This window comes from Salvelinus fontinalis, unplaced genomic scaffold (genome assembly GCF_029448725.1).
Source record: "Salvelinus fontinalis isolate EN_2023a unplaced genomic scaffold, ASM2944872v1 scaffold_0525, whole genome shotgun sequence".
In the NCBI taxonomy this organism is placed as follows: Eukaryota; Metazoa; Chordata; class Actinopteri; order Salmoniformes; family Salmonidae; genus Salvelinus; species Salvelinus fontinalis.
In genome coordinates this window covers 54,923-81,564 of record NW_026600734.1, presented here as the reverse complement: position 1 = coordinate 81,564, position 26,642 = coordinate 54,923, and the positions used below count along the sequence as shown (strand labels likewise).

The 26,642-nt window shown below is 40.8% G+C and overlaps 2 protein-coding genes across 2 annotated transcripts; one reads left to right on the top strand and one right to left on the bottom strand.

Annotated features, from left to right (window-relative positions):
• Nucleotides 1-958: 958 nt before the first annotated feature.
• Nucleotides 959-10,015, top strand: LOC129846400 (zinc finger protein ZFP2-like). The gene is made up of 2 exons (XM_055914330.1): nucleotides 959-1,564; nucleotides 7,329-10,015. The coding sequence occupies exons 1-2, from the start codon at nucleotides 1,237-1,239 to the stop codon at nucleotides 8,498-8,500; spliced, it is 1,500 nt and encodes a 499-aa protein (XP_055770305.1). The 5' UTR covers nucleotides 959-1,236; the 3' UTR covers nucleotides 8,501-10,015.
• A 3,945-nt stretch (nucleotides 10,016-13,960) lies between these two features.
• On the bottom strand, nucleotides 13,961-24,378 carry LOC129846399 (zinc finger protein OZF-like). Its single transcript, XM_055914329.1, has 2 exons — nucleotides 23,672-24,378; nucleotides 13,961-16,835 (listed from the first exon to the last, which is right to left on the bottom strand). The coding sequence occupies exons 1-2, from the start codon at nucleotides 24,093-24,095 to the stop codon at nucleotides 15,700-15,702; spliced, it is 1,560 nt and encodes a 519-aa protein (XP_055770304.1). The 5' UTR covers nucleotides 24,096-24,378; the 3' UTR covers nucleotides 13,961-15,699.
• Nucleotides 24,379-26,642: the final 2,264 nt, after the last annotated feature.

The following is a 26,642-nucleotide window of genomic DNA, read 5'->3' as shown; positions in this document are numbered from 1 at the left end:
ACCTGTTTTGGGGTTGTCATTATGGGGTAGTGTGTGTAGATTGATGAGGGGAATAATTATTCAATTTTAGAATAAGGCTGTAATGTAACAAAATCTGGAAAAACTGAAGGGGTCTGAATACTTAATGAATGCACTGTATAACACTGGCAGAGTTTTCTACCACTGGCAGATTTTTCTACCATTGGCAGTTTTGTACACAGTCACGTGATACGTGGTATAGAAAAGTCCAATCTTAGGAGAGTACATGGGAGGCACTATACTGTGTGTCTGCAGGTGTCTATCTGGTCAAAACCACTGATACAGGTGCCCCTCCACCCTCTGGTTGGGATGGATCATGTCTACAGAGAAACCTAGATTCAAATACTTAGATTTGTGTGTATTGGGTTGTGAAATTGTTAGATATTACTTGTTAGATATTACTGCACTGTCGGAGCTAGAACCACAAGCATTTCACTACACCTGCAATAACATCTGCTAAACACGTGTATGTGACCAATAAAATGTGATTTGATTTCGATTTTCAATAAACGTCCTATTTATCAAAGGTGCTTTTGTCTGGGGTCAAAATGACTCCAAAGGATTTGAATTTGTTAAAAGTCCATATTGATACAGAAACACTAAACCATGATTTAGATTTAATAAGAACAAGTTGATTGACAAAGTCATGAAAAATTGGAGGAATTGAATAACCCACATTTGGGCTATGATCAAAGATATGCCTCTGGGGTCAAAATGATCCATGTCAGAAGTATGGTTCAATGAAAATATGTAGTGGGTGTAAAGTTTGTTTTAAACTCTCACTCATTAAACACGAATCAATCAACACATGCTTCTCTTTGAACGGCATAATATAATATTAAACTTTTATGAAATAAATGAAAAATAAACGTTTGGTTCCTCAACTGCGTTACCCACTCCAGTCAGCAGATGGCGATGTGCGTCTTTTAGGTTCAGGCGACGCTGCCAGTGTGACGTATAATCTAGTGGACGGGACGCTCCTTCAACAACAACAGCTAGTCAGACACCTCCGTAGCTTTCTATCAAACATAGCTACAACATTCACCCGCTTTACACTGTTTTGGTGTATATTAGTCGCTGTGTATTAAACACACTTCTGTCGTATGTACTTGTTAGCCCATTTAATTATATATTCACGTTGTTTGTCAGCTAGCTGGTTTGCTAAGTTAGCTTAGAACTAAGCTAGTCGCTAATGCTAGCTAGCTAACATCTCCGACCATGAGTTCACTAAGCTACTCTCCTCCTACTAAAGAAGAGGTCTGCTGGATGGAGAAAGAAGCTCTCGTTAAAGAGGAAGAGAAAGATGTTACAATACAAAAACAAGTAGAGACTGTTACCGTGAAAGAAGAAGAGAAAGACGTTACAGTGAAAGAAGAGGAAGACGCGTTCAGAGTGAAAGAGGAGGAGGATGTTACAATAAAAGAAGAGGAGGAAGAGAAAGAGGAGAGAGCAGTTTTTGGAGTGAAAGAGGAGGCGGGGGAGATGACTGTCACATTGAAAGAGGAGAAGGAGGAAGAAGAGGAGGTTGGAGATCTGTTTAACACCAGTAAGTACCGTCTCTGCAGTCGTTGAACCAATATGCAGTAAAGGGGTTCTACACTGTAATGTTGTTCTGCAGGAATGGCTGAAGCTTCACTGTAACGTGTAGAACATCAAGAGTGGACCATCAACAAAACGTTAACAATTGATCAAATGCATCCAATGACAATGCCTGAAATACTGTAGTCCTCAATATCTCCTATTAGATTAGACCAATATGTAGTCTTAAAGGGGCAATCAGCAGTTGTTACATCCATTTTGGGACTTATACATTAATGATATGTACCCATCTGTTTCTTTAAGAATTCACTTATAAATGCCTCATGAGCTTAGTTCAACTGTCATACCCATCAGAACCCAAAATATTAGCTTTTTTTTACTCCAATGTTTGTCAGTAAATATAAACAAACACGGTATATCCTCTAAACATGGTTAAAACTAGAATGTTGATATCATGAATGGTTGCATTTCTCCAGCCCCATCCCTCAGCTTTTTACCGAAACAGGCAGGGAGTACGCTTTGTTATTGTTTCTACTGCTGATTGCTGTCCCCGTTACTCCATAATTTCACATAATACTTTCATATCACATCAAAATAATTTCAAATACTTTCACATCAAAATAATTTCACACAATACTTTCATATCACATCAAAATAAGTAACAAGTCGCGACGCCCCAAAAGGTAAACCAAATTAGTTTCTCGTAATTTCACCTTCCTTTAGGCTTCTTTTTCTTCTTTGGACTTTATATGGCGGTTGGCAACCAACTTTAAGATGTATTACCACCATCAACTGGACTGGAGTGTGGACCTCAGTTCATCTTTTAATCACCCACGTGGGTATATACCGAGACAGTCATGAAGAGGGCACAACGAAACCTTTTCCCCCTCAGGAGACTGAAAAGATTTGTCAGGGGTCCCCAGATCTTCAAAAGGTAATACAGCTGCACCATCGAGAGCATCCTGACTGGACGCATCACCGCCTGGTATGGCAACTGCTCGGCATCTGACCGTAAGGCGCTACAGAGGGTAGTGCGAACAGCCCAGTACATCACTGTGGCCAAGCTTCCTGCCATCCAGGACCTATATAATAGGCGGTGTCAGAGGAAAGCCCACAAAATTGTCAGAGACTCCAGTCACCCAAGTTATAGACTGTTTTCTCTGCTAACGCACGGCAAGTGGTACCACAGCACCAAGTCTAGGTCCAAAAAGCCACCTCAACAGCTTCTACCCCCAAGCCATAAGACTGCTGAACAATTCATAAAATCGCCACCAGACTGTCTGTTACCACAGAAGGGTTCCGTTTGTCCCCTCCCCAGAGGTGTCTCATTATTGTGATTCATTGCTGATTCCTACCTGTAGCTCACTATGAGGTGTCTAGTGATACAGGTTAAGGGTCCTGTTGGAGATTGGTGGTTGGTAGCGGAGTCAAGGGAACAAGCAGGGTTGGACAGGGCAATGTTATTATCACACACACAGTCTCTGTGGTTCATATGAACCCCATTCCTGGGAATTAGATTTGATTACAAATCGCCCCTGTCTGTTACCACAGAAGGGTTCCGTCTGTCCCATTCCCAGCTAGGTTACGAGGCGCTTTGTCACCAGTACTTATGACTGGTTGATAGGGGAAACCTCCATGCTTATTATAGAAAAAATAATTAAGGGAAAACTATTTAGTAAACTGAAATAAAATAATAAACCTGTTTGAAAAATGAAACTATTCCAAAACTATCTTTGACTCAAACTAAAATAGCCTTAAATAATAACCAGCATGAATTATGTTCAGTTTGAATAATTTATATCTTAACTTTGGGCAAAAATATCATATTTTTTATGTGGTTTTAAAGCTTCTGAACCTGGTAGCTGGTAAATGCTGCCATGGGATGGCAATGTTTCAAATAGACCTAGCTTGTGTATCACTATCACCTGCTATCACCAGAAATACTTTAAGAAATGAGGATATTGGAAACTCCTTTCGATTTGTATTAACAGCTTAAAGAAAAGTACATTGGCATGAATTAACCTCTGTGAACAAGAAGCACAACATTACAAATATTTTCAGAGATAATTAGAGATATTTAACTTGTTCTCTGTAATTTCGTATAGCTTTACAATCGTGACATTACGTACTTTCAAGGACAATAGGCATGTTTCTCGACTCATACCCTGACTTTAAAAAGGGATTTTGTGAGAATTAGCTTAGGAACTGCGTGTCACAGCATGACAATGTGAACGCGATTGGTCAACAGTCTCTTGGACGGGCGTTATATACGCTTTGACATTTTCTGGAATAGTTTTTATTTGAAAACGTTTTTGTTTACTTGTCTGCCTATTGAATTTGGAATGCACTGTACTGTTCATCTCTGAAACTCACTGAGATAATTCCTTTGATCCAGCAGTAGCAATACAGGGATATAACATCTACAGAAAAGACAGGAATGCTTATGGGGGAGGTGGTGCTGTATACAGGGATATAACATCTACAGAAAAGACAGGAATGCTTATGGGGGAGGTGGTGCTGTATACAGGGATATAACATCTACAGAAAAGACAGGAATGCTTATGGGGGAGGTGGTGCTGTATACAGGGATATAACATCTACAGAAAAGACAGGAATGCTTATGGGGGAGGTGTTGCTGTATACAGGGATATAACATCTACAGAAAAGACAGGAATGCTTATGGGGGAGGTGGTGCTGTATACAGGGATATAACATCTACAGAAAAGACAGGAATGCTTATGGGGGAGGTGGTGCTGTATACAGGGATATAACATCTACAGAAAAGACAGGAATGCTTATGGGGGAGGTGGTGCTGTATACAGGGATATAACATCTACAGAAAAGACAGGAATGCTTATGGGGGAGGTGTTGCTGTATACAGGGCATTCTGAAAGTAGTCAGACCCCTTGACTTTTTCCACATTTTGTTACGTTAAAGCCTTAAAAACATCTCCACAGCATCATCCGTAGGGATGGTACCAGGTTTCCTCCAGACGTGACTCTTGGCATTCAGGCCAAAGAGTTCCATCTTGGTTTCATCAAGCCAGCAAATCTTGTTTCTCATGGTCTGAGAGTCCTTAAGGTGCCTTTTGGCAAACTCCGAGCAGGCTGTTATGTGCCTTTTACTGAGGAGTGGTTTCCATCTGGCCACTCTACCGTTAAGGTCTGATTGGTGGAGGGCTGCAGAGATGGTTGTCCTTCTGGAAGGTTCTTCCATCTCCACAGAGGATCTCTGGAGCTCTATCAGAGTGACCATCAGGTTTTTGGTCACCTCCCTGACCAAGGCCCTTCTGTCCAAACTGAGCGATTGGGGGAGGTGACCAGCTCTAGGCAGAGTATTCCATTTAAAAATGATGGAGGCCACTGAGTTCTTAGGGACCTTCAATGCTGCAGAATTTTTTTTGGTACTCTTCCCCAGATCTGTGCCTTGACACAATCCTATCTAGGACCTCTTGGGACAGTTCCTTCGACCTCATTGCTTGGTTTTCGCTCTGACATGCACTGTCATTTGTGGGACCATATATAAACAGGTGTGTGCCTTCCAAATCATATCCAATCAATTGAATTTATTTAATTTACCACAGGTGGACTCCGAACAAGTTGTAGATACATCTCAAGGGTGATTAATGGAAACAAGATGCACCTGAAAGCAATTTCGAGTCTCATTGCAAAGGGTCTGAATACTTATGTAAATAAGGTATTTCTGTTAATTATCTGTTGTCATTATGGGCTATTGATGACACCCCTCTGAAACAAGATAACCATCAGAAAAACCTATTCTCTTCCTTAGCCTACTCCTCCCGCTGCTGCTGGCCTTCGTAATTTTAATGTTATAGTCCTATGGTTTCTGGTAATAGGCTACACCAGCAGTCGGCAACCTTTCTCCATTTGGTGCTAATTTATCTGACAATTTCTACTGATCTGGTGCCAGTTATGATTTTCATATTCACATTTTACTGGAACAGTTTAATTTATAATAGTCTTTGTATCTCAACATAATTCTCTGTGGTTAATCTACATTCTATTTAAATGAAAATTATAAATACAATTTTTTATTGCCATTGCTAAGTTTTTTTAAATAACATACATAAAGCCCAAACATTTTATCGTTGTGGCCTGCAGGTACAAAATATCCTGATAAAAATAAATATCTTATAAATCACATTGGCTACGCATGGCCTGTCTACAACGAACTTTTAAACATAGTATCAACTATCAACTAGGTGAAACTCCTGATGTTCTTATTTTCCTCAATTAAGTTGGAAAAATAGGATGATCGAGTAGCAGTGAGGGCTCTTCGATACTGCACGGTACTGTCTTTCCAAGCTAGTCGGAAGACTTCCAGTTTGTTGTGGCGCCATTTCCGTTCCAATTGTCTGGAAGCTTGCTTCAGAGCTCGGGTATTTGCTGTATACCAGGGAGCTAGTTTCTTATGACAAATGTTTTTTGTTTTTAGGGGTGCGACTGCATCTAGAGTATTGCGCAAGGTTAAATTGAGTTCCTCAGTTAGGTGGTTACCTGATTTTTGTCCTCTGACGTCCTTGGGTAAGCAGAGGTAGTCTGGAAGGGCATCGAGGAATCTTTGTGTTGTCTGAGAATGTATAGCACGACTTTTGATGCTCCTTGGTTGGGGTCTGAGCAGATTATTTGTTGCGATTGCAAACGTAATAAAATGGTGGTCCGATAGTCCAGGATTATGAGGAAAAACATTAAGATCTACAACATTTATTCCATGAGACAAAACTAGGTCCAGAGTATGACTGTGGCAGTGAGTAGGTCCAGAGACATGTTGGACAAAACCCACTGAGTCGATGATGGCTCCGAAAACCTTTTGGAGTGGGACTGTGGACTTTTCCATATGAATATTAAAAACTCAGTGAGGAACGCTGTATACGGACCAGGAGGCCTGTAAACAGTAACTATAAAAAGTGATTGAGTAGGCTGCATAGATTTCATGACTAGAAGCTCAAAAGACTAACTATTTTTTTTTTCTTTTTGTAAATTTAAATTTGCTATCGTAAATGTTAGCAACACCTCCGCCTTTGCAGGATGCACGGGGGATATGGTCACTAGTGTAACCAGGAGGTGAGGCCTTATTTAACACAGTAAATTCATCAGGCCTAAGCCATGTTTCAGTCAGGCCAATCACATCAAGATTATGATCAGTGATTAGTTCATTGACTATAACTGCCTTTGAAGTGAGGGATCTAACATTAAGTAGCCCTATTTTGAGATGTGAGGTATCACAATCGCTTTAAATAATGGCAGGAATGGAGGAGGTCTTTATTCTAGTGAGATTGCTAAGGCGAACACCGCCATGTTTAGTTTTGCCCAACCTAGGTCGAGGCACAGACACGGTCTCAATAGCTGAGCTGACTACACTGACTGTGCTAGTGGCTATCGGTGTCCTCATTAGCAGGGAGGAGTTTCTGCATTTAAATTATCTGTCCATCGCCCTCGTACCTCAATTTTATTAAACACAGAAAGGGGCCTATATTGGAGTCCAAAGGTCATCTGGCACACTGCTTAAGATTTCAACAACATGAATAACTTATTTCTAGCCTACAATCATCGATGTTACTACTAATGTGAAAACAAGACAAAATATGACTATTGTTGCTCATTTTAAGACAATTGTCAAATAATTTGAACATTTATTACAGACGTCAATTGTTGTACAACATCATGGCTACTCTGTTGGCATCACCTTTTACAGTGAATTTCTGCTGTTGTTGGCCTTTAACCATCGGTCACACTTTGTCATTCACACAGGAGAGAGACGCGACTATTGTGGTTCCTTTGCGGAGCCTCAACAACCTCATGATGCTGACGAGGCAGAGAAGAGTCTCTCCAGGCCAGAACACCTCAAGAAACACCAGCAGAGATCCACAGGGAAGAAACCTCACTGCTGCTCTGACTGTGGGAAGAGATTCACCTCATCAGGCATTAAAATTCATCAGGGAACACACACAGGAGAGAAACCTTATAGCTGTGGTCAATGTGGGAAGAGATGTACTACATTTGGCCAGCTGACTCAACACCAGAGAATACACACAGGAGAGAAATCGTATAGCTGTGGTCATAGTGGGAAAAGTTTTGGTGCATCTAGAGATCTGACAGTGCACCAGAGAACACACACAGGAGAGAAACCTTATAGCTGTGATCAATGTGGGAAGAGTTTTACTACATCTGGCAAGCTGACATTACACCAGAGAACACACACAGGAGAGAAACCTTATAGCTGTGTTCAATGTGGGAAGAGTTTTAGTCAATCTAGCACTCTGACTCTACACCAGAGAATACACACAGGAGAGAAACCTTGTAGCTGTGGTCAATGTGGGAAGAGTTTTACTCAGTCAACCAGCCTGACATCACACCAGAGAATACACACAGGAGAGAAACCTTATAGCTGTGGTCAATGTGGGAAGAGTTTTACAACATCTAGCAATCTGACCGTACACCAGAGAACACACACAGGAGAGAAACCTTATAGCTGTGATCAATGTGGGAAGAGTTTTAGTCAATCTAGCACTCTGACTCTACACCAGAGAATACACACAGGAGAGAAACCTTGTAGCTGTGGTCAATGTGGGAAGAGTTTTACTACATCTAGCGTTCTGACTCTACACCAGAGAACACACACAGGAGAGAAACCTTATAGCTGTGGTCAATGTGGGAAGAGTTTTGGTCGATCTGGCCACCTGACATCACACCAGAGAACACACACTGGAGAGAAACCTTATAGCTGTGATCAATGTGGGAAGAGTTTTACTACATCTGACAAGCTGACATTACACCAGAGAACACACACAGGAGAGAAACCGTATAGCTGTGGTCAATGTGGGAAGAGTTTTACTACATCTAGCAATCTGACTGTACACCAGAGAACACACACAGGAGAGAAACCTTATAGCTGTGTTCAGTGTGACAAAATACATACATGATGGAGTTATTTTGTGATATCAATGAATTATTGTCACAATGTAGAATGTTTTAACATTGTAGTATGAGTATTTTAAGGAGTTTCTCAATGTAGAACCCTAATTCAATTGGTTTCAGCGTGATATGGATATTAGCCTTGGGAAAAATCCAGGCTCTGAATGAAAAGAGTACTATTTATGTGATTTAACAAAAAGTGACTAACACAAAAAGAGCTTTTGTTACACTTACCACGTTGGTGACCCACTTGAATCAAAATGCAACGCTTCTAAATGTAGCCAACTGTTTTCTACAAATTGTCCTCTAACCAGGGATGTACACATTTCTCCCAGATTCCGTGTGGTTTTTGAGCTGTTAGTTTTAACAGGACGTGCAACCTCATATCCCTTCTGTCACACAATTGATTTCAACGTGATATCGATGAGTGATGACAAATATGTGTTGTGTTCCTTTGTTTAGTGACCCCTAAATTTAAATGCATCACTCCCAAATGTAGCTGACTGTCTTCTGCAGGTTGTCCTCTAACCAGTGAGGCGAAATATATCTCCCATTTCCATGTGTTTTTTTAGTTGTTCGTTTCAACATCATGTACATCCTGATTTCCCCCCTAATCGATATCAGTAATTTATACATATTACTTTATGTTCTATATTATACATACAATACATATGAACAGACATTTGGTTTTGATATTTCATATTTCCAATTCATGTAACATTTAGTAATCATAATTATTTAAGTAATCAACTGACAATTTTCGGGTATAATTATATTGACGTTGTTGCCCTTCTTTTAGAATATCAGGGTTCATTCTCAGATGTGCCAAACCAAATGTACTAGAGCATGACATTGGGGACTGGGTCTTCCTGTCTTTAAGTTTGGTGTGGGTTGTTCTTTAGTTTTGCTCTTCTTGGGCAGATTTAGTGGGTCTCATTGTGGGTGTCTTTTATGTCCCAGTTGTTGTTACTAGTCAACTTTCAGTGGACACTGAGAGCTAAACTGCAACATTATGTTATAATACTTTTATTGCATCAAATGGTTGTTTTATGCAACAGAATAGAGGGTTCTTAGAACTATTGTGTCTGTGTGTTCTACTGAGGATGGGCCTCTGGGAGAAAACACTGACAGGAGATTTACAATGTCTTTTGGGTGATAAAACCTAAAGAGACCGCATTCCAGAGCATGAGTTAATGTTTCTGTTCTATATGGTACCAGGGAGAGATGACCCCAGGGCCAGACCCTGGTCTCTACACAAAGAGTACTGTTTTTACAGTAGATACTGTCTGCTGAGAATTATAGGTATCTTTCATACAAATCTTAACCTTGTGACCCGTTCTATACATCTGTTGTTCGTCATGTAGGTTGAAAGGGGTGTATCTTGGCTATAAAAGACCTTTGTACTTTCGTCCTGTGGGTCAACCAGCCATCATTATCGTAGGGCACTCAATTGATTCACTTTATATGTGTACGTTGTATTTACCTGCTCCCTTATTAATAAGTGAATAAAGATTTAGTTTAAGAATAACTCTGACTTGTGTGGTAAGTTTCTCTCCTCATTTGATATTAAAGAAGTTAACCACCACATTTGGCGATGGGGATGTGAATCTTCACTTGGTGACCGCTCCTGATGACCTGGGTAACTGACCTGGCTCCTGACGACCTGGGTAAATGACCTGGCTCCTGATGACCTGGCTCCTGACGACCTGGGTAAATGACCTGGCTCCTGATGACCTGGGTAAATGACCTGGCTCCTGACGACCTGGGTAAATGACCTGGCTCCTGACGACCTGGGTAAATGCCCTCAAACCTAGTTTAAAAAGAAAAAAGAGGTGAGCGAAACATGCAAAGTGTAGTTTATATAAAAGTCTAGTAAGCTCTGAGTGTGTATTCCTGTGTGAGCGGGGCACCTTGGAGGTGTAGACAGGGCCGAGTCAGTGGAGGATGATCTGAGAGTCAGTCGACTCTCACACTCTCACTAGAGTAATTTCTGAGAACATCTGAAAAGATCATTTGTATGCTAATAGATTTCAGTTTGTATTGACTGCTATGTAGGTTAAATGTACACTTCAAATGCAGCTGTCCTACAACATATCTGTACCTTCTTCTTGATCCCAATTGCATTGTGTCCATGTTCTGTCCTATAAGAATTTCAAAGGAAGAGAAAATGTGTCAAGCAATTAAATATATATATTAAATAAATATTGAAAGATAAATGGCATTGACATACAATGTAATGTAAAATAGAAGAACATATTGGAGAAAGCACTAGCCAATACAGTACTGCCATACAGTAACAGTACTGCCATGCATTGCATATGCATGCATATGCATTTGAATCCCATCTACAGCTACCATCTAAGATATTAATTTCCCTCCACAAGGGGGCGTCCATGTAACGTTTCCAAAATGGGATAGTATTGTCCATGTAACGTTTCCAAAATGGGATATTATTATCCTTTTAACGTTTCAAAAATGGGATAGTATTGTCCATGTAACGTTTCCAAAATGGGATAGTATTGTCCATGTAACGTTTCCAAAATGGGATAGTATTGTCCATGTAACGTTTCCAAAATGGGATAGTATTGTCCATGTAACGTTTCCAAAATGGGATAGTATTGTCCATGTAACGTCTCCAAAATGGGATAGTATTGTCCATGTAACGTTATCACAAAAGTGAGAACTGCTCTAGATTGGAAACTTACGTTAATGAGTGTAAAGCCATGTTGGCTTCATGGAAACGGTATACAATATATGGGAAATAATATAGTTGAGGAAAATAATCCAAACCTAGTTGTGCCTAGTTAGGACATAACGTTAGCTAGCTAGATAACGGTACTGTACTGTAGCTCATACAACGCCGACGATCAAACCCGGAAGAACCAATACAGTATGAGGTGAGACGGTGAACTGATGTTGAACCGGGCAGTCAGCTGCTGCTGCTCCAATACAGTATGAGGTGAGACGGTGAACTGATGTTGAACCGGGCAGTCAGCTGCTGCTGCTCCAATACAGTAGGTGGTGAGACGGTGAACTGATGTTGAACCGGGCAGTCAGCTGCTGCTGCTGCTCCAATACAGTATGAGGTGAGACGGTGAACTGATGTTGAACCGGGCAGTCAGCTGCTGCTGCTCCAATACAGTATGAGGTGAGACGGTGAACTGATGTTGAACCGGGCAGTCAGCTGCTGCTGCTCCAATACAGTATGAGGTGAGACGGTGAACTGATGTTGAACCGGGCAGTCAGCTGCTGCTGCTCCAATACAGTATGAGGTGAGACGGTGAACTGATGTTGAACCGGGCAGTCAGCTGCTGCTGCTCCAATACAGTATGAGGTGAGACGGTGAACTGATGTTGAACCGGGCAGTCAGCTGCTGCTGCTCCAATACAGTAGGTGGTGAGACGGTGAACTGACGTTGAACCGGGCAGTCAGCTGCTGCTGCTGCTCCAATACAGTATGAGATGAGACGGTGAACTAACGTTGAATCATAATGAATAAGTTAATTAGTGAAACTGTTAAAAAATACTATATGGCATATTAAATATATTATTCTATTGTTATCATATAGAAACATTATGGAATATTGTACATCATATTAAATATATTACTCTATTGTTATCATATAGAAACATCATGGAATATTGTACATCATATTAAATATATTGCTCTATTGTTATCATATAGAAACATCATGGAATATTGTACATCATATTAAATATATTACTCTATTGTTATCATATAGAAACATCATGGAATATTGTACATCATATTAAATATATTACTCTATTGTTATCATATAGATACATGATGGAATATTGTACATCATATTAGCATCAACATACATTATTGTTTCATTCAATTTCACATAATAAGGATATTTCATATTTAAAAGTTCAGAAGTCAGAACCCATCACTTGCTATGTAAAAGAGACAGAAGAATGCACAATGGTCAATGCTATCTGGTATCCTTGGGACATCCCTACCCTAAACCCTAACCTTAACCATTTTAAATGTCAACTTCAACGTGCTAGGGACGTCCCAAGGATGTATCTCTACCTGAAAATACATGATCTAAGTGGTTGATAGTTGGTATTCAGCAGTCATAAAGCCTTATTTACTTTAATGAACTACTAAAATTGTGATTTTGTCAGACAGCATAGACAGCAGCTCTACACTTTATTGACTGACTGATCCATTCATCCTTCCATCCCTCCTCAGCCTTCCTCTCCTCTGAAGACCCAGTGAGGGTGGAGCTCAGTCAGAAAGCTGTTGAGGGACTGGTTAGGAAGAACACTTCTACAGAGAGGTGAGAGGTCACACATGGTTTAGATGGTAAATATTTATGTCCCCTTAGCGGTTCATCACGTCAGCAAAAGGGAATATGTTCCATCTATGTTTATTTACATTAGTGCAAATTGTCCACTGATATTGGTGTAATTTCTCACCCATTTTGGCCATATGTAAGTGAATTTCCCCTCAGGCTCACATATTTGTTCTTTGTTATTACCTGAGCCACTGCCTGTTCAGTCTGCTATCATCCAGAAGGCGAGGTCAGTACAGGTGCATCAAAGCTGGGACCGAGAGACAGAAGCTGTTTTTCCATCACTAACACAGAGAGGCTGCTGCCTACATACACAGACTTTAAATCATTGGCCACTTTAAGGAATGGAACACTAGTCACTTTAATAATGTTCACATATCTGCCATTACTCATCTCATATGTATATACTGTATTCTATCCTGTTCTACTGTATCTTAGTCTATGTATTACTCATCTCATATGTATATACTGTATTCTATCCTATTCTACTGTATCTTAGTCTATGTATTACTCATCTCATATATATATACTGTATTCTACCCTATTCTACTGTATCTTAGTCTATGTATTACTTATCTCATATATATATACTGTATTCTATCCTATTCTACTGTATCTGTCTATGTATTACTCATCTCATATGTATATACTGTATTCTATCCTATTCTACTGTATCTTAGTCTATGTATTACTCATCTCATATATATATATACTGTATTCTATCCTATACTATTGTATCAGTTTATGCCGCTCTGACATCACTCGTCCATATATTTATATATTCTTATTCCATTACTTAGATTTGTGTGTGTTAGATATTACTGCACTGAAGCATTTCGCTACACCCGCAATAACATCTGTATGTGACAAATAACATTTGATTTATTATGAAGGTCACTTGTGTAAAATGTACTTTTCCCCACTCATCTTTTGACGTTGCTTATGTATTTTTAGTGGCTTGGCTGCTTCCAGATTATGTCAAAGGCCCATCCTGGTAGATCTGAACCTAATGCGGCTTGGAGTGATGGTGGTGTTTACCACTCAGTCAGCAGGCTTGAAATGTGAGATTGATACTGTTTTTCATACTAAGATGGACGATCAGTTTGTTGATTGGTCAGTCAATGGGTTAATCTTGTTTTGCAATATGTTCAAATCAAATCAAGCTTTATTTATACAGCACATTTCAGACATGGATGCAACACAATGACTTCTCAGGAAAAAAACTGAAATATTTAGTACACAAACATAAGAGGATTAAAAAAATTATAATCACAACTTAAAGACTAATGAGCATCCTAAGGAAATGCCATTGATTAAAATGTTAAAATATCCAACCCAAAATATAAGCTTGTTTTTTAGGATGGGCTCTGAAAGTCACTATGGGGGTGTCCAATGAAAGTTGATTAGTAACAACAACTGGGACCTCAAAGACACCCACCATGAGACCCACTAAATCTGCCCAAGAAGAGGAAAACAAAAGAAAAACCCACACCAAACTTAAAGACAGGAAGCAAACCAAAAAGGTGGAGCAACTAAAGGTGTTGACTCTCCACATCTATCAAGACAACTGGAGCACTGGGCCAGACACTCTTAAATAGAACCTGGACCAGCTCAGGTGAAACACCTTCCCACTAACGAGATGGACAAGCCAGCACAGGTGTAACACATTCTGACTAACGAGGTGACACCAATCAGTGCGTCCTACATGCTAACGAGACATACTTGCTAACCTCCAAACATAAATGGAAAACCAAAGACTGTAACACTTCCCCCTTAAGACAACAAATATATCCTATATTTATGACTCAATTTATTAGGATTGTTAATAAAATTGATTATAGACCGATTTATTATACTGCGTCAATGTGTATAGGCTGCAAGTATGTTGAAATTCAATGTTTTTCCCCCAACTTTCACTTTCAACTAAAACTAAACCTATATTGTTAGTTTGGCATAGTCTTATTTTCAACAACATTTTACTAGGTGGCATAGCCACAATGTCACAGTTTAAACGTGTCCAAATGCAGAAACACTTTGTGATAAATTGAAAACATAAACATAAAATGTACAATATACACAAACATCGGCCACAATAATCATATTACTTAAACAAGCTCCTTATAAACTGCACAAGCACCAAAAACGCTGTTGTTTTGACAAGTAGCAATAAATCACTGATATCGATTAGGGGGGAAATCAGGTTGTACGTGCTGTTGAAACTAACACAACTAAAAAAACACATGGAAATGGGAGATATCTTTCACCTCACTGGTTAGAGGACAACCTGCAGAAGACAGTCAGCTACATTTTGGAGTGATGCATTTAAATTTAGGGGTCGCTAAACAAAGGAACGCAACACTTATTTGTCATAACTAATCTATATCATGCTAAAATCATTTGTGCGACAGCAGGGAGATGAGGTTGCACTTCCTGTTAAAACTAACACCTGAAAAACCACACGGAATCTGGGAGTAATGTGTACATCACTGGTTAGAGGACAATTTGTAGAAAACAGATCGCTACATTTTGAGGTGTTCCATTTTGATTCAAGTGGGTCACCAACATGGTAAGTGTAACACAGCTCTTTTTGTGTTAGTCACTTTTTGTTAAATCACATAAATAGTACTCTTCCAATTCAGAGCCTGGATTTTCCCCCTGAGGCTAATATCCATATCATGTTGAAATCAATAGAACAGGGGACAAACGTTTAGGGTTCTACATTGTGACATCATTAAAATACTCCTACTACAATGTTAAAACATTCTACATTGTGACATCATTAAAATACTCCTACTACAATGTTAAAACATTCTACATTGTGACATCATTAAAATACTCCTACTACAATGTTAAAACATTCTACATTGTGACATTATTTCATTGATATCATGAAACAACTCCATGTATTTTCTGATGTTTAATCAGAGATCTTTTATCAGTGTACCTCTTCCCACATTGATCACAGCTATGAGGTTTCTCTCCCGTGTGTATTCTCTGGTGTACAGTCAGAGAGCTAGATGTAGTAAAACTCTTCCCACATTGACCACAGGTATAAGGTTTATCTCCTGTGTGTGTTCTCTGGTGTACAGTCAGAATGCTAGATGTAGTAAAACTCTTCCCACATTGACCACAGGTATAAGATTTATCTCCTGTGTGTATTCTCTGGTGTGATGTCAGCTGGCCAGATCGACCAAAACTCTTTCCACATTGAGCACAGCTATAAGATTTCTCTCCTGTGTGTATTCTCTGGTGTGATGTCAGCTGGCCAGATCGACCAAAACTCTTTCCACATTGATCACAGCTATAAGGTTTCTCTCCTGTGTGTATTCTATGGTGTAGAGTCAGAGTGCTAGATGCAGCAAAACTCTTCCCACATTGATCACAGCTATAAGGTTTCTCTCCTGTGTGTATTCTATGGTGTGAAGTCAGAGAGCTAGATGTAGTAAATCTCTTCCCACATTGATCACAGCTATAAGGTTTCTCTCCTGTGTGTATTCTATGGTGTAGAGTCAGAGTGCTAGATGTAGTAAAACTCTTCCCACATTGAGTACAGCTATAAGATTTCTCTCCTGTGTGTATTCTTTGGTGTAGAGTCAGAGTGCTAGATTGACCAAAACTCTTCCCACATTGACCACAGCTAAAAGGTTTCTCTCCTGTGTGTGTTCTCTGGTGTGATATAAGGTTGCTTAGCTGAGTAAAACTCTTACCACATTGAGTACAGCTATACGGTTTCTCTCCTGTGTGTGTTCTCTGGTGTGTTATCAGGCTGGTTGAATGAGTAAAACTCTTCCCACATTGACAGCTATAAGGTTTCTCTACTGTGTGGATTTTCTGATGAATTGTAATGCCTGCTGATGAGGTGAATCTCTTCCCACAGTCAGAGCAGCAGTGAGGTTTCTTCCCTGTGGATCTCCGCTGGTGTTTCTTGAAGTGTTCTGATCTGGAGAGACTCTTCTCTGCCTCGTCAGCATCATGAGGTTGTTGAGGCTCCCCAGAGGATCCAGGACAGTCACGTCTCTTTCCTGTGTGAATGACAAAGTCATACAGATGGTTAAAGGCCCACAACAGCAGAAATCCACTGTAAAAGGTGATGCCAACAGCGTAGCCATGATGTTGTACAATAATTGACGTCTGTAATGAATGTAATGATTTGACATTTGTCTTAAAAGGAGCAAGAAGTCATATATTGTCATGTTTTCACATTAGTAGTAACACCTAAGATTGTAGACTAGAAATAAGTTATTCATGTTGTTGAAACTCTAAGCAGTGAGCCAGACGACTTTTGGTCTCCAATATAGGCCCCTTTCCGTGTTGCTAAAATTGCGGCACGAGGGCGATGCAAATGCAATTTGATTGTAGAAACTCCTCCTTTCTAATGAGGAAACCACTAATTATGGATGCACTATATCTGGTAATGAGGAAACCACTAGTTATGGACATAGTATATCTGCCTGGAGCAAAAATGGTGAGCAAAGATTTTAGTTTTTCACAATGTATTCTCAATGTGAATGGGGGAAAACTCAGGGGAGTAACCTCCATTTCCAGGTTGATTATGAGTACATTTCACACTACTTTGGATTATAATTGTAAGGCTCGTTTGAATGTCCTGCTTAATATTAATACTCTTTCTTACAAGATGGCATCTCATATGTATATACTATATTCTATCCTATTCTACTGTATCTTAGTCTATGCATTACTCATCTCATATGTATATACTGTATTCTATCCTATTCTACTGTATCTTAGTCTATGTATTACTCATCTCATATGTATATACTATATTCTATCCTATTCTACTGTATCTTAGTCAATGTCAAAAAAAAATCTTCCCAAGATGGCATAGCAGTTCAGAAGTCATTTTGTCCTAGTATTGTCGTGTCCTGTATATATATATATATATATATATATATATATATATATATATATATATATATATATATATATATATATATATATATATATATATATATATATATATATATATATTTACACCTTTCTTCGCATATCTTTTATATATTTTATTAGAACTCAACTACAAAAAGCTTTCCTGCAACCCGCCTCACCAATTACACAAAAAAAAGTATTATTTACCTCAAATCTGAAAATCCACAATAGAAGCTAGCCAGAAGCTAACCAGAAGCTAGTCAGAAACTAGCCAGAAGCTAACCAGAAACTATCCAGAAGCTAACCTGAAGCTACCCAGAAGTTAGCCGGTTTACTGGCTAACGTTAGTATTTCAGCTACCCACATTTTGTGGTCATCAGCTATTCCTTTAGCTCGATAATCTATCGGCACTTTTGTACAACGCGACTCAGACCAGAACATACCGGACCGATTTTCTCAATATCCCCGGATTTCAACCGCAAGCTCTGGACATTTACACCTTGATTTCTCAGCTAGCTAGCTGCAAACCCTGTGACTATTGGCTTACGTCGATCCCGGAGCAAACTTAAATTATTCCGGAGCTAGCCAGCTGAAGAGTTCCATCAGCCATTCCCGGGCTACAATCACCTATCCGGACCCCTTTTTTTTTTACTACAAATGCGGAGCCCCACCAGGCCTTCACGACTGACTACCGACGTTATCTGCCCGAGGGAGTTATCCAACTGGCACCTCCATCGCAACGTTACCTGAACGCTCATCTGGGGCCCGCTAATTGTTAGCTGTCTTATCGGCTGCTATCTGAATAAGTATATCGGACAATTTTTCTTGGGTGACTATATCTATTTTGCCAATCGGATTGATCCCCTCTACCACACGGAACCCCACTAATCTACCGACGGAAACGCACGAGGTGACTAAAAATAGACCTCCATCCTATGCTATCTTGCTACCGATAGCCAGCTACCCGGCCAGCTGTCTGGATCGCCGTGACCCCAACCAACCTCTACTCACTGGACCCTTATGATCACTCGATTAAGCATGCCTCTCCTTAATGTAAATATGCCTTGTTCATTGCTGTTCTGGTTAGTGTTTATTGGCTTATTTCACTGTAGAGCCTCTAGCCCTGCTCACTATACCATATCCAACCTTTCAGTTCCACCACCCACATATGCGATGACATCACCTGGTTTCAATGATGTTTCTAGAGACAATATCTCTCTCATCATCACTCAATACCTAGGTTTACCTCCACTGTATTCACATCCTACCATACCTTTGTCTGTACATTATTCCTTGAAGCTATTTTATCGCCCCCAGAAACTTCCTTTTACTCTCTGTTCTAGACGTTCTAGACGACCAATTCTCATAGCTTTTAACCGTACCCTTATCCTACTCCTCCTCTGTTCCTCTGGTGATGTAGAGGTGAACCCAGGCCCTGCAGTACCTAGCTCCACTCCTATTCCCCAGGCGCTCTCTTTTGATGACTTCTGTAACCGTAATAGCCTTGGTTTCATGCATGTTAACATTAGAAGCCTCCTCCCTAAGTTTGTTTTGTTCACTGCTTTAGCACACTCTGCCAACCCAGATGTTTTAGCCGTGTCTGAATCCTGGCTTAGGAAGACCACCAAAAATTCTGACATTTTCATCCCCAACTACAAGATTTTCAGACAAGATAGAACGGCCAAAGGGGGCGGTGTTGCAATCTACTGCAAGATTGCCTGCAGAGTTCTGTTTTACTATCCAGGTCTGTTCCCAAACAATTTGAACTTCTACTTTTAAAAATCCACATCTCTAAAAACAAGTCTCTCACCGTTGCCGCCTGCTATAGACCACCCTCTGCCCCCAGCTGTGCTCTGGACACCATATGTGAACTGATTGCCCCCCATCTATCTTCAGAGCTCGTGCTGCTAGGCGACCTAAATTGGAACATGCTCAACACCCCAGCCATCCTACAATCTAAGCTTGATGCCCGCAATCTCACACAAATTATCAATGAACCTACCAGGTACCACCCCAATTCCATAAACACGGGTACCCTCATAGATATCATCCTAACCAACTTGCCCTCTAAATACACCTCTGCTGTTTTCAACCAAGATCTCAGCGATCACTGCCTCATTGCCTGCATCCGTAATGGGGCAGCGGTCAAACGACCTCCACTCATCACTGTCAAACGCTCCCTGAAACACTTCAGCGAGCAGGCCTTTCTAATCGACCTGGCCGAGGTATCCTGGAAGGATATTGATCTCATCCCGTCAGTAGAGGATGCCTGGATATTTTTTTTAAATGCCTTCCTCACCATCTTGAATAAGCATGCCCCATTCAAGAAATTTAGAACCAGGAACAGATATAGCCCTTGGTTCTCTCCTGACCTGACTGCCCTTAACCAACAGAAAAACATCTTATGGCGTTCTGCATTAGCATCGAACAGCCCCCGTGCTATGCAACTTTTCAGGGAAGCTAGAAACCAATATACACAGGCAGTTAGAAAAGCCAAGGCTAGCTTTTTCAAGCAGAAATTTGCTTCCTGCAACACAAACTCCAAAAAGTTCTGGGACACCGTAAAGTCCATGGAGAATAAGAACAAGCTCTTCAACCGATCGTTGCCTGCACCTGCCCGCCTGTCCAACATCACTACTCTGGACGGCTCTGACTTAGAATATGTGGACAACTACAAATACCTGTTATAGACTGTTATAGACCACCCTCAGCTCCCAGCTGTGCCCTGGACACCATATGTGAATTGATTGCCCCCCCCCCCTCCCCCCCCATCTATCAGAACTGGTCGTCTAGTACGTTGGGAACAGAATAAAAAGGATTTCTAGGCGTGGTAGGATAGATTCAAGGCATAATGTACAGACAGGGGTATGGTAGGGTGTGAGAACAGTGGAGGTAAACCTAGGCATTGAGTGACGATAAGAGAGGTTGCATCTCTGGCGGCACCAGTTATGCTAGGTGAGGTCACCGCATGTGTGGGAGGTGGGACAAAAGAGTTCTCTGAGGCATGTTGAGCGGGACTAGAACATGAAAACGGTTTTCCCAGCGTAACATAAGGAGCCACTAAATGATAAGTGGGTGGAGTGCATTTCAGAATACAAAAAAATTGTCCGACAGCAATATCCCGTATTTAAGTTGAAGTTCATCATATGACAAGCGTAACGTTATGACTATAACTACTGTTCCCTGAAGGAGGGAAACTAGGTACAACATACGATCAAATCCACGCCTTGCTGGAAGCCCCGCCACCCACAGGTGATGAGAGGCTTGGATTTATTCTGCTCTTTAATACCGCTCTTCACCGACACAGGAAAGGGCGGGAACAAACAGGTGTTGTACCTCGTTTCCCTCCTTCAGGGAAGTGCAATTATAATCAAAGTTACACTCCCTTTCAGTCATTCAACTTCGGAAAAACATACTATGGGGAAATACAATCATTCCCCATGCCGAACCAAACGGATACTAAATGAAACAGCCCCCTGCAGACCACCCAGACCTGATCCTACAAGATGAGTCAGTTTTGTCAATTTATTCATTGTCTTTTGTTTGAAATAGTCTATCTATCTGTAGACTATTAGTCTACTACTGAAAACTTAAGTAGCAGAACGGCAGAATTTACGAAGTCCAGCAGTGGAGGGGGGACTCCCTCTGGTCAGGTTGTGTTGACGACCGGCTCCCTCTGGTCGGGTTACGTTGACGACCGGCTCCCTCTGGTCGGGTTACGTTGACGACCGGCTCCCTCTGGTCGGGTTACGTTGACGACCGGCTCCCTCTGGTCGGGTTACGTTGACGACCGGCTCCCTCTGGTCGGGTTACGTTGACGACCGGCTCCCTCTGGTCGGGTTGTGTTGACGACCGGCTCCCTCTGGTCGGGTTACGTTGACGACCGGCTCCCTCTGGTCGGGTTACGTTGACGACCGGCTCCCTCTGGTCGGGTTACGTTGACGACCGGCTCCCTCTGGTCGGGTTACGTTGACGACCGGCTCCCTCTGGTCGGGTTACGTTGACGACCGGCTCCCTCTGGTCGGGTTACGTTGACGACCGGCTCCCTCTGGTCGGGTTATGTTGACGAGCGGCTCCCTCTGGTCGGGTTATGTTGACGAGCGGCTCCCTCTGGTCGGGTTATGTTGACGAGCGGCTCCCTCTGGTCGGGTTATGTTGACGAGCGGCTCCCTCTGGTCGGGTTATGTTGACGAGCGGCTCCCTCTGGTCGGGTTATGTTGACGAGCGGCTCCCTCTGGTCGGGTTATGTTGACGAGCGGCTCCCTCTGGTCGGGTTATGTTGACGAGCGGCTCCCTCTGGTCGGGTTATGTTGACGAGCGGCTCCCTCTGGTCGGGTTATGTTGACGACCGGCTCCCTCTGGTCGGGTTATGTTGACGACCGGCTCCCTCTAGTTATGACTTCGAGTCATTTGTGTGTCTTAATTATTTAATCAAACAGAATGCTTAAAGCATCATACAAGTTCAGTACATACAGATTTTATAAAAACACATGGGGCGATTGGTAGAAAGAACAGATGACTCTTGGTTGACCAAGATGTATTTTAGTTGGGGACAGCACTAGAACATGATTTTGGGGCTCCCGAGTGGCGCAGCGGACACTGCATCTCAGTGCTTGAGGCGCCACTACAGACACCCTGGATCAAATCCAGACTGTATCACAACCGGCTGTGATTGGGAGTCCCATAGGGCGGCACACAATTGGCCCAGCATCGTCCGGGGTAGGCAGTCATTGTAAATAAGAATTTGTTCTTAGCTGACTTGCCTAGTTAAATACAGGTTACATTTAAATAAATAAAAGTGTTTCATGATAAACCATTTTCTATAAATCCGTCAAGGCACCAACTTTGAGAAGGGTTTAAAACAAAGGTTTAAAACCAATTCATGAATGTAATTGAATCTAGGTATGTCTTGCCATTAATGTAAAGGCATGAAAAAAAAATGTCTGAATATTATACAATGACTTATCAACAGCTCTAATAATTTGCCTCCACAGAAAATCTTCACTGGCAATTCTAGAATATACTATATAGCCTAGAAACCTGGTTAAACTATCACTATGACATCATGGATGAATACTAGAATATACTATATAGCCTAGAAACCTGGTTAAACTATCACTATGACATCATGGATGAATTCTAGAATATACTATATATCCTAGAAACCTGGTTAAACTATCATTATGACATCATGGATGAATTCTAGAATATACTATATATCCTAGATACCTGGTTAAACTATAATTATGATATCATGCATGGCCAGTCCTTGTATTCATAGTGTAGTGAATTCAGGGGGAAGCCCTGAGCTGGACTCAAACCTGGGTCCAGCGACTGTCAAGCCAACACCTTATAACTGTTACACCAAGATGTCTGAACTTCTTGACGAGTTCGCTAGGTGTCGAGTTAGTGTTGCTACAATAACTTTCTCTATGAATTTGAGAGTGGTTACATTTCTCCAGCCCCCATCCCTCAGCTGTTTACCAAACCAAGTCTCTGGGCAGCCATTTCGTTGCTGTTTAAATACTAGGTTGTCACTTTAAAAAAGCCACACATCAATCAACCAATCTGAAGTTGAAACAATAACAAAGCAGTCATTCCACCACTGTTTTGGTAATAAGATGATGATGGGTCTGGAGACATTTAACTACTCTCAAATTCATAGACAGACCTATGGATGCAAGGACTGACCATCCATGATATCAACATTATAGTTTTAACCATGTTGAGGCTGTTGATTTACATTGTTTCTAAACATTGGAGTAAAAAAAGCTTATTTTGGGTTCTGATGGGGTACAACAGTTGAACTAAGCTCATGAGGCATGTGTTATATTCTCCAAGAATCAATGGCTATAAATAAATCATTTAAAAGTCAAAATATGGATGTAGCAATTGCAGATTTCCCTTTTAACACCAAACATCAGTTCAACAACTGCAGAGTTTGTACCTCTGTATTTAAGACAGTACTTACCAGTGGTAATCACGGCCCGGTTTCTCAAAACCATCTTATGGCTAAGTTCATCTTTAGAACCACTGGATGCCTTAAATTGTGTTTGGGAAATCGGGCCCAGATATCCAGTTTCTTCCTCCTCTTCTTCCGATGAGACCGTATTCTCCCCCTCCTCCGCTTTCACTTCAAAAACTGAATCCTCCTCATCTTTTACTGTAACACCTTCCTCCTCTTTCACTCGGAACCCCTCTTCTTTCACTGTAACGTCTTCCTCTTCTTTCACTGAAACGTCTTTCTCTTCTTCTTTCAGGGTAACAACCTCACCCTCTACTTGTTTTTGTATTGTAACATCCTTCTCTTCCTCCTCCTCTTTGATGAGAGCTTCTTTCTCCGTCCAACAGACCGTCTCTTCTTCAGCAGGAAGAGAGTCATTTAGTGAACTCATGGTCGGAGATGTTAGCTAGCTAGGCTAATGCTAACTTAACCAGCCCGCCAGCTGAATAATAACAACAACACCGTAAATATGAAATTAAATAGGATAACTAACTAACTAGACGACAGACAAGGGTTTAAAATACCGTGGCTAATATACACTAAAGCGTCTAAAGAGCTTTATGGGTTCGGCTATTTTGGCTAGCAAGCTACCGAGGTGGCGGACTAACTGTTGCTGCTGCTGAAAGAAGCGTTCCGTCCACTAGATTATACGTCACACTAACAGCATTGCCTTAAAATCGCCCACCGCCATCAGCTGACTGGAGTGGGTAACGCTCAGTCTGAACCTCTGACTGCGATGGAGATGTGCGACTTTAAGACAATGACGCTAGTGTGACGTAAAATATATATTATAATGTTCAGACAAAAAGTTAGTGTAGGAAGCATGAGTTTTTACTCACCAGTGTAACAATACAGTGTGGTTAAAGACTTAGTAACTTAGTTGTGTTCACGATCTGGTTCCCTATAAGCACAACCAGTTGTGTTTTTGAATGATCACATATGTATTAATTTATTTCGGGAATCTGGGTAATCCACAGCAGATTTATGGAGAATTGCTGTGGGTGAGTTCAAAATGGAATAGTCCCGGGATAGAAATATATAAAGTTGACATTACATCATAAAATCCACCTTTTAAATCATACATTAGCAATTTATGTTTTAGTAACTACTGTTGTTGGTTTGGTGTCAAGTAAGCCTCTCTTTATATGTTATTTGCCAAATCTCAGTTTTCCATGTGGGTTTTATGCTAAAGTTCCCTCTTTCAAATTGGTATCTAACTGGAAAATGCATCTTCTTTAGGAGTGCTATTTATATCCTGTCGACTACTGATCATTCATCCACACTGTGTGTCTCATCAATGCAGGTCATTTATGACAAATGTATAGAGTATATGTTTTATAAATTCATGAACACCAGCCATTCATCAGCCCGGTTTTGTTAGTATAGGTGTATTATACTTCTTAACCACCATAGGGGGACATTTAGTCATTTTCCAGGTTAATTTGATATATTTTGATACTAAAATGGATGACAGTTTATTCTGATGTAGTGAATATGAGACACATGGAAACAATTGATTCATTTATTATAGTAAATTATGAATTAGTAGGAATTGTTAAATCCACTATATGATCACAATGACTTTGATAGACATTTCAATTGTTTTTTTGTTAGTATATTATAGGGCAGATTAATGGAGAATTGCTGTGGGAGTGCTATTTATATCCCGTCACTACTGATCATTCATCCATACTGTGTGTGTCCCATCATTGCAGCTTTGGAAATAAATGAACTATCCATCCATTGCTCCTTCCTGTGTTGACTCACTGACTTGAGAGACCAGGAAGGTCACACTAGCTCGATAGGTTGATATCTAGCTCAAGCTTCACCTCATGCTTTTCATTAACTGTGTGGTTGTGTTATCTAGTGGGAACCTGTTAGCACGGTGGGCTCTGGTGCATTCTTGCCGTGGGCTCAAGATGACAGAGGAAATCAACCTGCTTGCTCCTTTTTGTTTTGTCAACTTTTCGATATGGATGTTAATCAGCTCACTGGTCAAGATAACAACACAACAACGGTAGCACGCGCTGTAACGTGTTACATTTGATACCGGAGCTACGAGGCATGCGCTGAAATCGCTTAGCAGTAAACTTCAAAGCAGTGTGTCACTTTATCAGCAGTGATCAATGAAGTTTGAAGCTTCATTTCGTCCCTAATCTTTTGATATGCAAACACGTTCAACACACATCATGTTTTAGTTGGGTTCTAACTGGTCTCCGGTAGTTGGGCTCCAGCTCACTGATAGTCACTACTTTTCAACATGTTTTCTGTGAATTAGACTACGGGAGTTTTGTAACATTTTCCACCTTGGCTTATTGCTAGCATGCTGACTGACTTCTGGAATCTATCTATTTTGGATGTGGGGGATTTTCCCTCATTCTGTATGTTGCTGCTCTTTTGACCTGCAGTTAATGTCATTTAGCTAATTGTTAGCTGGCTGGCTAAGATAACTGCATATAGCTAATGTTAGCTGGCTGGCTAAGATAACTGCATATAGCTAATGTTAGCTGGCTGGCTAAGATAACTGCATATAGCTAATGTTAGCTGGCTAAGATAACTGCATATAGCTAATGTTAGCTGGCTGGCTAAGATAACTGCATATAGCTAACGTTAGCTGGTTGGCGTGCATATAGCTAATGTTAGCTGGCTGGCTAAGATAACTGCATATAGTTAACATTCTTTGATTGGTTAGATGGCGTTATGTATTTCCAAAACTGTGGTTTACTTTAATCACTCAAATCATGAGTTCAAATTATTGGTTTAATTTAAAGATCTACATTTGAAGTTATTTCTGTTGTAGTTTACATCATAGGGAATAGGCTGGTCCTCCATATTACATCACACCTTACTTTGGCATTCTTCTGATTTCTGATTGGTTTAAGACAGACAGACAGACAGACAGACAGTGTGTTATAACAGAGTGATCTCACTAGGTGAC

Excerpts from the sequence above, each read along its gene's own strand:
- LOC129846399 (XM_055914329.1), bottom strand. The coding sequence starts at position 24,095 with ATGAGTTCACTAAATGACTCTCTTCCTGCTGAAGAAGAGACGGTCTGT. Across the intron at positions 16,836-23,671 it reads CCGGGCCGTGATTACCACTG|GAAAGAGACGTGACTGTCCT; the intron begins GTAAGTACTGTC and ends TCATTCACACAG.
- LOC129846400 (XM_055914330.1), top strand. The coding sequence starts at position 1,237 with ATGAGTTCACTAAGCTACTCTCCTCCTACTAAAGAAGAGGTCTGCTGG. Across the intron at positions 1,565-7,328 it reads TGGAGATCTGTTTAACACCA|GAGAGAGACGCGACTATTGT; the intron begins GTAAGTACCGTC and ends TCATTCACACAG.